Consider the following 12,284-nt stretch of genomic DNA (forward strand, 5'->3'; position numbering starts at 1 on the left):
TACTGTTTGTCTCATGAGAGCAGTTATTTTGTTTGTTTGTTTGTTTTTATAGGGCCACACTCGTGGCATATGGAGGTTCCCAGGCTAGGGGTCGAATCTGAGCTGTAGCTGCCAGCCTACACCAGAGCCACAGCAATGCCAGATCCAAGCTGTGTCTGCAACCTACACCACAGCTCACAGCAATGCCGGATCCTTAACCCACTGAGCAAGGCCAGGGATCAAACCCGCAACCTCATGGTTCCTAGTCGGATTCATTTCTGCTGGGACACAATGGGAACTCCAATGAGAGCAGTTTTTGATTAAACTTGGGAACAGATACATCACTACAGGGTGAAGATGAAAGTTCAAGTCGAAGGAAGGAATTCGTTTTCATCATCATAGCCTCAATAGCTTTTTAAATATGGTAATATGCATATCCCATCACAAAAATCCCCCAGAACCTTCATCCCTTGTTTAAAGCAAAGCCTTTCCTTACTTCAGGATTTTACCTTGGGGACACTCGGTGTCCTTTTCAGAGAGCAGTCCTCAGATGAGACCATCTCACCTATGTGAGGTGGGTAACAATGGATCCTGAGCAGGAAGAGGTAGTGAACTGGCCTGATCTTCATTCTCAAAATGTTTTCTGACTCTTGAGCAAATTCAATTCTATTGCAACCAGCTCTTCACCTCAAGGGGATATTGGAAGAGCAGCCCTTATCAAACCAGAGGAAGGTTTGTTGCTCTCTTCTCTGGGACGACGAATGTCTGCTCATCTTCTGTTTCCATAACAGTGAGAGATACTGAAGAGACTCCTGAGGAAACAAGATCTGCTCCAAGGTGCCTGGCTGTGTCCTCCCACACACAGCTATCAGCTTCTTTGGCTAAAAATGGAGTTCAAGTTCTGCTTTATCAGGCTGTCTGACACACTGGGATAGTTGCCCCTTGCCTCTTTCAGTTCAAGGGGAAAAAAAGAAAGTATTTCCATGTTCTGTTTACTTTCACCCTCAGGAACCTTGAAAACTTTGGGGGATTAAAAGTCATAGAGGAGTTCCCGTCATGGCAGAGTGGTTAACAAATCTGACTAGGAACCATGAGGTTGCGGGTTCGGTCCCTGGCCTTGCTCAGTGGGTTAAGGATCTGGCATTGCTGTGAGCTGTGGTGTAGGTTGCAGATGCGGCTCGGATCTGGCGTTGCTGTGGCTCTGGTGTAGGCCTGCGGCTACGGCTCCAATTAAACCCCTAGCCTGGGAACCTCCATATGATGCAGGAAGCTGCCCTAGAAAAGGCAAAAAGACAAAAAAAAAAAAAAGTCATAGACAGTCAGACAGCAAAACCACACCAGTGGTGCCTGACTTTCTCACACCGAGATTATAAATCCATTATGCTTTTTAGTTATTTGAATGAGAAAGTACGTAGAGGGGAAGGTAACTATAAGTTCAGTTTTGCTTTTAATTGAATTATTTGTGTTATTCTAACAGCAACATTTGAAAAATCTGTGTGAGAGATGTTACTTTTCAAGTCCACAGCCAACACCACAGACCCTTTATGCAATCATTTGGGGTTCTGAAGTCCCCAGGTCAGGAGAACCTCTGATTTATACCAATTTACTCATTTTATAGCTGGTGAAAGAGAGGCTCAGGACCTTGCTTAAGTTTCTAGAGTGACTTACGAGCAAAGTTGAAATCAAAATCTGGGTGTCCTGTTTCCTGTCCTTGGTTCCTTCCCATGCATCATGCTGCCTCCATCTATTGGAACTTGGTATGTGCGTGTACCTGGGATCGACTCCAGAAGATGCACAAAGTGTCCACTCTGGTTCTAGAAAGCCTTTTCACCACCCTCTGCCCCCTTCCCTTTGGCTACAGCCACTGAGATGTCCCCAGGGTTGGGTATTTCTGGGAGTCTGAAGAAAGACCCTTCTCTTCTGCTGCTGCTCCCCTCTGCCTGAGGCATCATGTAACACTAGGCTTCCTAAATCCAAAAGTGGAGAAAGCCAGGCAAATTTTTTTTTCCAATTCGGATGTTTCTGAGGCATTTAAAACCAATTACAAATTTATGAAAACAATTTTTTTAATTCAAGAAAAATCTTAGGATAAGGCTCAGTGGGCTGTGGCGTAAAATCTAATAGTTTACCAAGCCCCGGAATACATTTCTGAGCCTCTTTCCTGAGGAGTAAGACTACTAGTAAAATAAGTGAAGGGAAATCAGCATTTTTACGACATGCTGAGCCCCAGCTGATATTCTTTCTTTGATTGCAAAAGTGTCTTTCAGAAAGATTATCACCTCTTCCCACACTTAAGAAGAGGTTTAGGTAAGACTACCAGGAAGCGGAAAATGGGTATTTCAGAATATTCAGCTTCTACTCTGTAGAAACAACTGAATGGGATGGATTGACTTTTAATCTACGGAACCAATAAAGATTAAATAGGCGGTAGAGGTTGACATTAAAACGTAAAGACCCTGTGGGGAAAAGCATGGATGGAGTTCTACAGGTTTTAAGAGATTTGGTAAAGATTTTTAAAATCTCACAAAGCAGAAGGCGTCTGTAATTCATGCTCACTTTGTTTTGGAGACCGGAACTCTGCAAAGAGCCAATGGCCAGAAGAGAATATTTCCCTGTGTGAAAGGACTCAGTCATCAGTTGGTTGGGGTCATTGACTTTTTCTTGGCCTGAGTCTGTTTCAGTCGGGAAAGAAAAAGGCATCTGAGATGCTGTTTTGGGATTCAGCCATCCGCACAGTTTTACAAATCGTGCGGTATATGCATTCTACCACGACGGGGTAGGCTTTGATTGGACACCGTCTTAAATCTCTCCTCTCCAGAAGTTTCTAATTTAGTTTATTGGGAGATCTCATCTGCTGATGGTGAAATATATTGCCCACTTTACGATGAAAACCACTAGGAATGTATATTAAGTTTATAGGGAATATTGCTGGAAGGCCCTTGGAAAATGAGAGCCACCCCTGTATGACTTCAGGAGGAGAATTTATGGTTTTCCAATAACCAGCCTTTCGGAATTGAATGGTCTTGCCTCAGAGGAGTGACAATGTGGAGGTGTTTTATAGGAGATTTAAAATTTGTTATTTCCAATGCTGTTTTTTTGAAAAGCCATTTTCATAATTCTGAGCTGTAAGATTCTCTCTCCTCGACCTCACCTTTTTCTTACTGTTAAGAAATACTTTATCCCATTAGATGCTAAATCCTATGATAGGGTTCTATGTCTCCAGGAACCTGAAAACACTTCTCTGGAAGTAAGGCAACTCTGTAGTTCTCTTGCCAGAATTTATAACGAGCTCTTTTCCTGCAAATTCAGCAGGAAAGTAGAACAAAAGGTAGGAAAAGAAAACAGACAGGATAGAGAAGTCTGGTTTCCCTTTCTCTTTATGCCTCATTTGCCTTGTAAAGTAGCCTGCTGTGGAAGTGATCATAAGCAAAACTCATAACAGGAGACCAGTGCTTGAAAATTATTATTTGGATAGCTGGAATCAAGGAATCTGGAGGCCTTTTAGATAGCACGTATATTTGGATGTCAAGGGAAATAATATTCAATTTTCTAGAAAATCCCCACATAGCAAGGTTCATTTCTCCTTAAAGAAAAGCATCACATTGGGGAGGAGTCTTGGGAAATTTGCTTCACCTTCAAATCCTGTCTCACTCGCATTTGCTAACAGGATGAAGCAGCCCGCTTCCCACATCCATTCCCGGCATCCTCTGCACCTGTCCCCTGCAGGTTTCCCCTCTGAGTGCACAAGGGGAAACATTTTTCTAGAAGATACATGATTGGCTTTCCCTCCTCTTGCCCTTCATTGTTCCCTGGCTGTTCTCCTTCCATCCTTCCACAAATATCTATTGAGCGTCCCAGCTGAGCTTGGCACTGCCTTATGCGGGATACGATAGTGAACAAGGTGCAGGCTTCTAGCAGCTCATGGTTAGGCGATTGGAAAATTAAACCAGCCCTTCCACATAGAAGGACAAGTGCTAAGGACAGAGACCCTTAGGAGCGATTGCCCCCAACTAGTTTGTGCTGTTGCTTTGCTTTCTATCCTGAAATTTCGTACAGAAACTTGTTTGAGATCTCACCTTGTTTTCCTTCCCAAGAAAGCAGCACATATTGTATTAATTTATGTATTAACCTCTTGCTAAATGAGGCTAATGTCCTTTTGTTTCGCCCAAAACTATATTGAAAAATATAGATATCATTTAATGCAAATGAAGTAATGCGAGAAAGAACTGAAAAAAAATCTACGAATTTAAAACTGATGGAAGAAACTTTAAAATTCTTTTGTTAGGTTTGCTTAGCAACTCACCAAATGACTGCTTTTACGGCCCACTTTAAAAAGATACATTTTTTGGAGTTCCTGTCGTGGCTCAGTGGTTAACGAATTTGACTAGGAACCATGAGGTTGTGGGTTCAATCCCTGGCCTCGCTCAGTAGGGTGGGGATCCAGTGCTGCCATGAGCTGTGGTGTAGGTTGCAGATGCGGCTCGGATCCCACGTTGCTGTGGCTCTGGCATAGGCTGGTGGCTATAGCTCCGATTAGACCCCTAGCCTGAGAACCTCCATATGATGCAGGAAGCTGCCCTAGAAAAGGCAAAAAAAAAAAAAAGATACATTTTTTTCCCCCTCAGGGCCTTAACAACAATCATCTGAATGGTTACCTTTCCAAAACTGCTTTTAAAACGCCTTTTCAGCTCTAACAGATCATAACCACTCCCCTGGCTTCCTTCTCCATAGGTAGGCTCTGGCCCAACACCAGTGATTTGATGCCCCTTTTCAGCTGGCTGCAGCCCAGTTTTTCACCTTAAGCTCCCTTTTTTCCTGTGTGGATCACATTCTGCTTAAGGTTATTGATGATTTTGGGGAGTTCTTGTCGTGGCACAGTAGTTAACGAATCTGACTAGGAACCATGAGGTTTCGGGTTCGATCCCTGGCCTTGCTCAGTAGGTTAAGGATCCTGCATTGCTGTGACTGAAATGTAGGCCGGTGGCTACAGCTCCGATTAGACCCCTAGCCTGGGAATCTCCATGTGCCGCGGGAAGCAGCCCTAGAAAAGGCAAAAAGACAAAAAAAAAAAAAAATAATAATAAATAAAGTTATAGATGATTCAAAGATTGTTAATGGAGTTCCCTTATTCTGGAGTTGCTGAGAAAGGCAAAAATACATGAAGAGGGAGTTCCTAATGTGGCGCAGAGGAAATGAATCCAACTAGTATCCATGAGCATGTGGGTTTGATCCCTGGCCTCGCTCAGTGGGTCGGGGATCTGGTATTGCTGTGGCTGTGGTGTAGGTTGGCAGCTGTAGCTCTGATTGGGCCCCTAGCCTGGGAATTTCCATATGCCACGGGGGCGGCCCTAAAAAGCAAAAAAAAAAAAAAAAAAAGGCAGAATTAAGTAGCAGTACAGAGTACAGTGATAGAGCAGATATCACTGATTGATCAGCACATGGAGGGTTCAGCAATCATACATGCCATGGCCTTGTATGATGATGTGAGCAGCATCTGGGATGGTGTCTTAATTGGCTGGGGCTGCCACAGCAAAATGCCACAGACTCGGTGACATAAAGAACAGAAATTTATTTTCTCACAGGTCTGGAGTCCAAGATTAAGGTGTTAACAGCTCTGGTTTCTTTTTCTTTTTTCTTTCTTTCTTTTTTTTTTTTTTGGTCTTTTTAGGGACTCACCTGTGGCATATGGAGGTTCCCAGGCTAGGGGTCCAGTCGGAGCTGTAGCTGCCGGTCTACACCACAGCTCACAGCAGCACCGGATCCCCAACCTACTGAGCGAGGCCAGGGATCGAACCCGCAACCTCATGGTTCCTAGTTGGATTCATTAACCAGAGCCCAGCTCTGGTTTCTTGAGGCTTCATCCTTGGCTCAAGAGATGGCCGCCTTCTCTCTGTGTCCTGACAAAGGCTGTCCTCCATACAAGTAGGCTTCTTGTGTCCTCATCTCGTCTTCTTATAAGAACACCAGTCAGATTGAATTAGGCGCATCCCCCCAACAGCCTCATTTTAAGTGAATTATCTATTTAAACACAGTCATACTCTGAGGTACCAGGGGTTAGGGCTTCACACATAAGAACTAGGAGGACATGATGCAGCCCCAAACAGGCAGGTGGCTTTTTGGAGAAGGTCAACAATAAATGAGATCTGTAAGAAACAGGATAGGGATGTGATGGGTTGACAGGTGGGAGAGAGAAAGGTGGGGAAACATTCCATTGACAGAGACAAACTAGGGCGCCACCGGGTCTCTTCTCATCCTGAGTGAACTTCGAGACTGACAGACTTTTTTCCTCCTCAGGAGATAGCACATCATTCTCAGCCAGAGAGAAGTTAACCAGCCTTGACTGGGGGAGTGACTGTAAGTTTACATTTAAGTGACTCTATTCTTGGGCTTTGTGGAGCCAGGCAGGGGAACAGCGAGCTGTGAAAGCATTACTGGAGTTGAGGCAAAGGGTCTGAGGCAAACACCCGTGAGATGGTGTTTTTGTAATCGATGCCGGCCTGACCATTAAGGAGGCATGAGAAATGGTTGCTCACTGCTGGGCATTTGTGGTTGCTCTTCATGGATTTTAATAATTTACTTGAACTACTTTGCCCTTTCTTCTGTTTTTCTGCTCAAGGTTTGGTTGGTTTTCTGTTTTCTGATGTTTTAAAAAATCTTACTGTACTGGTTAGATTGCATAGTACCTTGCAGTCTCTATTTTCAATAAATTTCAATTAAGTAGAACTTGCATGGTCCAGAAATTCTTTTGGATATTATGGGGCTATATATATCCTTTTTAAGTTTTCTTAAAATTTACTGTAACAACAAAAAAGCCTTCCCCTCTTTCTTTTCCTGCCCCTCCCCCATTTGAATGCAAATGGAATCCATTTAGCTAGGAAACTCTTATTTCACATTCTGCCATTTGGAGACTGAGCTGGAGCACAATACTCTTTTCCTCTGCAGAAGAGTTTATTTTATTTCTTCTCAATGCAGGGATTGATACAACCATCAGTTCTATTCAAATTATGGAAACCCAGCAAATAATAGATCATCAGTATTGCAGCAGAAGCCTCAAGTGCGGGTGGGTAAGCTTCCCCCATCACCTCCCCACCTCCCCACCTCCCCCTGCATTGTTTCTGGAAGTTACTCAGGGCTCTGGGTTTTTGAGATTGGAATGAAAGCTAACACTACACAGTAAAATCAATGTGTGCTGGGAGTTCCTGTCATGGCTCAGTTGTTAATGAACCCAACTAGTATCCATGAGGACGTGGGTTTGATCCCTGGCCTTGCTCAGTGGGTTAAGGATCTGGCATTGCCGTGAGCTGTGGTGTAGATCACAGTCGTGGCTCAGATCCCGTGTTGCTGTGGCTGTGGTGTAGGCTGGTAGTTACAGCTCCAATTTGACCCCTAGCCTGGGAACCTCCATATGCTGTGGGTTTGGCCCTAAAAAGACTTAATAAATAAATGATGTATTCAATAAAAAATAAAAAAAATCAATGTGTGCTTACACTGTTCCTTAAGTGAAAATACACTTGTTACATGGTGGACGAGGGAATCATAAAGTGGTTGGTACTAGCAAATGTCAATAAACCATGGCTCCAAAGATGACAGTGTCCTGATTTTAATGAGTAGGTCCAAAGCAAAGCTTAGGGACAGCTCTGTAGCGGACTCTCGGAGGCCACATACCATAGGCCTGGAGTTGCTAGTTAATTCTATAGACAAGAAGGACATTACTGATGGTCCAAGTTATGACTGAGCTGACATTTATATATTTTAATAACAAGGGATGTCATTATTTTAATTACTGAAAAAATAGCGCTTAGCTTTCTCAGTTAAGAAAAAAAAAAAATCTAGGTATTGCAAAATTTAGCAACATTCATCTTCAGTGTATCACCTGCAGCCAGGTAATGATGTATCTAGAAGCATAGAGGGCAAGCCTAGCAGCTTCAGCACAGTATGCAAGTTGTAGGCATTAAGAATGGGGAGTTATTTTTATTTAATCCATATTTCCTGGTTTAGTTAAGCCTACTATATTTAAGCCTGCTGAATTGAAAGTCAAGGTCCTCAGAAAAAAAGAAAAGAATGTGTGTATATATATATATATATATATATGCATAACTTGCATCACTTGGCTGTACAGCAGAAATTAACACAACAGTGTCAATCAACTATATTTCAGTAAAAAAATAGAATAAAATAAAAGCAAGACCCTGTATTGTGAACAGGGGTCACAAATCCTATGGATTCTCTCAGCCTTATTTCTTTTTCAACCTGATACAGCTTGGGCTTCAGGTTGATGATCCTGAGTTTTGAGTATAATATGAATGGTGCTTGATGATTTTTTATGACTCTACATTCATTAGCTCATTGAATTCTCTCAAAATCACAGGATGTGAGTGTTATTTATTTCCATTTTGTCGTTAAGGAAACTGAGGCTCAGTGAGCTTGAAAAAGTCAGAGACAGACACTAATTGGTGTGGTAGAAGAAGATGAAGAGTGAGAGGGTTTGGCACTTTAATAAGATGTTTATTCTCCCTGGGTACCTGTTTCTCACCTGTAAGATGAGGATACTTACCATCTAAGAAATTGGGTTGCTGGAAAGCATGCAAAAGTTGGAAGGCACGAGGTAGGGAGCGAATTCTATTTATCTAAGCTTCCTCCAGAAGGAAAAGGCTTTCCCAATCCCAATTCAGATCTACTGCTTTTATTTTTGCTTTCTTATTTTTAACGACTCAATTTAATATTCATTAAGGAGAATTTAGGAGTTCCCGTCGTGGCTCAGCGGAAGCAAATCTGACTAGTATCCGTGAGGACGCAGGTTCAATCCCCGGCCCTGCTTAGTGGCTTAAGGATCCGTGAGCTGTGCTGTAGGTTGCTCGGATCCCGTGTTGCTGTGTCTGTGGCATAGGCCGGGAGCTACAGTTCGGATTCAGCCTCTAGCCTGGGAACCTCTGAGAGAGAGCGAGAATTGAAAATGACTGGCTCTTTCCCCATTTATCTGGGGAAAAGTTATTTCTCCATGTAATTCAAGGGATGGCCAGGTCATAAGAACTTGTATTAGATACAATTTGCCTTTTTGTTGGAGTTTTCATTACAATAGGAGTCAAAGGAACTTTCCCCAAGTATCTCTCTTACAGGGACAGAGCTTCAGCTGCCAGCCTACACCACAGCTCATGGCAATGCCAGATCCTTAACCCCCTGAGCGAGGCCAGGGATCCAACCTGCATCCTCATGTCTTTTAATGAGATTCGTTTACCGCTGAGCCGTGATGGGAGCTCTGCAGTTTGCTTTTTTTCCTAAGTGGTACTTAGGTCTATAATAATTTGAGTTGATTCCAGTTCTGAAAGTATGTGATACTTCCTGCTAACATTGCCCAAAAGGGAGTGACTTATAGGAGAAAAGCTGGTGTTTAGTATTTCCACTTTTCCTTTCCAGAGGGATTGTTAGTTTGAGGCCTTTACCTCATTTGTCTTCTGAAATCTCTATCTCCTTAAGGGGAACTGAAGTCATTTCCTATGTGTTTAGTTTTCTGCCTTTGGCCCTGGGATATGACCCTCCATCATTTCTTCGGTGTGTTCTAACAAACCATATGTCTTTGTGGTGTATTTTATGTGTAGTAAGATCTGAAAGGGATCACTTTGAAATCTGACAGGTATGCTTCTGAAAAACATGAACGTGCCATGTAAAACTTGACTTTCTGTATTTATTATGTATTACAGAATATTTCACAGTGTACAGAGTATACAATGAGTAGCAAAAAGCGTTTTGAATGTTTTCCTGCATGTTTTGATTTGTGGTTTTATCTTTTTCTCCATAATTAGGTCTGGAAATTACAATTACCATATTCCTGTTAATAAGCACACACCCACCAATGTCAAATTCTCTCTGGAAATCAAGTAAGTACATAGATAGCTGTGAAAACAATTCTGTTTTTATCATTATTTGAATAGCAAGCCTGCATTTCCTTCAGTTTGATAAGTTAGAAGGCAGAAAGTTATCAGTTAAAGAATGATGGTTGCATTGAGAGGTGGGCCAACCTGAGGGAGGGGTTTGCAAAATGAAGGCTGGGACTTTCCAGGCCCCCTTGGGTGGAATGAAAAGGCTCTGGGATGTACACTCACACCTGCAAAGTGAGAGGGATCTTGGGTTCGATGCTCGAAGGCTACTGACTGCCCCTGGCTGTGTCCTTTCAATTGGGGTGGAAGCTAGAATCAGTGTGGCCCCTGGAGGGAGGGTGGCTGCACATTTTTGCAAGCTCCCGGGAAAAAAATGCTAATGCAGGCACCACCCCCTTTTCCCAAGGCGGTGAAAAAAAGGTGTCAGAGTTTGGAGTTGGGCAGACCAAGGTTCAGTTTTGTCTCTGTGTCACCATTATCCTCTCTGAGCTACTGTTTATTCAGCTATAAGATGAGTTTGACATTAAACCATAACAAGGAGAATCACCAATAATAATAGTGAAATTATTAACTATCATTTTCTGAGCCCAGACTACATGCCAGACATGCTACGCTTTACTATTGGGTCATAAAATCATCCCAACAGCCCTCTGAGGTTGGTGTTTTTTTTTCCTAGTTTCTATTTTTCAGATGGGAAGCTTAGGTTTAGAGAGGTCAAAAAGCTTGTCTTGAAACTCACAGCCAGTAAGTGGTGGAGCTGGGCTTTCTTTTTTTTTTTTTTTCTTTTTTACTTATTTATTTTTTTTTTTTGTCTTTTTTGTCTTTTTGTTGTTGTTGTTGTTGCTATTTCTTGGGCCGCTCCCGCGGCATATGGAGGTTCCCAGGCTAGGGGTCGAATCGGAGCTGTAGCCACTGGCCTACACCAGAGCCACAGCAACGCGGAATCCGAGCCGCGTCTGCAACCTACACCACAGCTCACGGCAACGCCGGATCCTTAACCCACTGAGCAAGGGCAGGGACCGAACCCGCAACCTCATGATTCCTAGTTGGATTCGTTAACCACTGCGCCACGACGGGAACTCCTGGAGCTGGGCTTTCAATCAGCCCATCCTTTTAACCCTCAGTCCTGCCTGCCCAGTGAAATGTGCTATGTAAGAATATTGCCCATTCCTGGCACACAGCAGAAACTCCATAAATGGTAGCTTTTTTGTGTTTGTTTGTTTGTTTTTCTTTTTAGGGCCACACCTGCAGCATATGGAAGTTCCCAGGCTAGGCAGCACGGGATCTGAGCTGTGTCTTTGACCTATGCCACCGCTCACATTAACGCCGGGTCCTTAACCCACTGAGCAAGGCCAGGGATCGAATCTCCATCCTCATGGATACTAGTTGGGTTCGTTTCTGCTGCACCGCAACAGGAAGTCCAATAGTATCTTTTATTATAACTGCTTTTCCTCCAAAATCACAAAACTCTAATCTCTACTCTATCAGATATTTTAAAGAGTTATGGTACTTTAAGACTTTTGCCAAAATTATCCCATGAGCTGCTCACCATGAAGATAGGTGGTGTTTATTTCCAGCCTCTTGGTTTTGGTCTCTCCTTTCCCCCTCCTCCTTGCCTCTCTTCTCCCCTTCCTTTCTCCCCCTCGTTCCCTTTCCTCTGTCCGCCCCTCTCTCCCTCTGCTTCCCTAGCTCTGTTATTCTTCCTCCATCAGTACCCCGCTGCTCCACCTCTTCCTCTGTTTCACTCAGACTTCATACTTGTCCCATCACCTTTGTTTCTGCAACGAGCTGATAACACCAGCCAACTGCTTGCTTTGGGAAGATTTGTTTCAAGCAAAATTTCCTGACTCAAAACCCACCATATTTCAAGGCAAAGCAGAAGCTAAATATACGAATCTCGAGTGCTCCCTGAGCAACCTGGAATAGCGTTTCTTCATTCGTTCCTCGCTTCAGTGGAGAAAAATAAGCTGAAGTGGTATATCCCCTGAAGTGACAGAAGGTCGTCTTGAACTACTAAATCAGGCTTTTTAGTTTACGAACCATTTTTCCTAATGCGGGTGATCTTAAAGTAACGCACATACTCGACTGAGATTGTAGGTTGTCCCCCTTGTGCAAAAAGATTGTTTCTGAAGATAGATGAATCTCATCCTCTTGAAAATGATTTTTTTTTTGGCTTTTTAGGGCTGCACTCATGGCACATGGAAGTTTTCAGGCTAGGGGTCTAATCGGAGCTACAGCTGCCAGCCTACACCACAGCCACAGCAACGCAAGATCCAAGCCATGTCTGCAAGCTACACCACAGCTCATGGCAACACTGCCTCCATAATCCCCTGAGTGAGGCCAGGGATCAAACCCACATCCTCATGGATACTAGTCAGGCTCATTAACTGCTGAGCCACGATGGGAACTCCTTAATGATGGTCCTTAGGC

General features: G+C 43.4%; 1 protein-coding gene across 1 annotated transcript in view; it reads left to right on the forward strand.

Moving 5' to 3' along the window:
* The window catches only part of MYRFL (myelin regulatory factor-like), a 150,646-nt gene that overhangs the window by 136,330 nt on the left and 2,032 nt on the right, over nucleotides 1-12,284 (forward strand). Inside the window, exons 20-22 of the mRNA XM_021091985.1 lie at nucleotides 6,274-6,333; nucleotides 6,952-7,039; nucleotides 9,780-9,854. Coding sequence (XP_020947644.1) covers nucleotides 6,274-6,333; nucleotides 6,952-7,039; nucleotides 9,780-9,854 — 223 coding nt within the window. The remainder of the gene's footprint in view (nucleotides 1-6,273; nucleotides 6,334-6,951; nucleotides 7,040-9,779; nucleotides 9,855-12,284) is intronic.

This window comes from Sus scrofa, chromosome 5 (assembly GCF_000003025.6).
Source record: "Sus scrofa isolate TJ Tabasco breed Duroc chromosome 5, Sscrofa11.1, whole genome shotgun sequence".
NCBI classification, from domain to species: Eukaryota; Metazoa; Chordata; class Mammalia; order Artiodactyla; family Suidae; genus Sus; species Sus scrofa.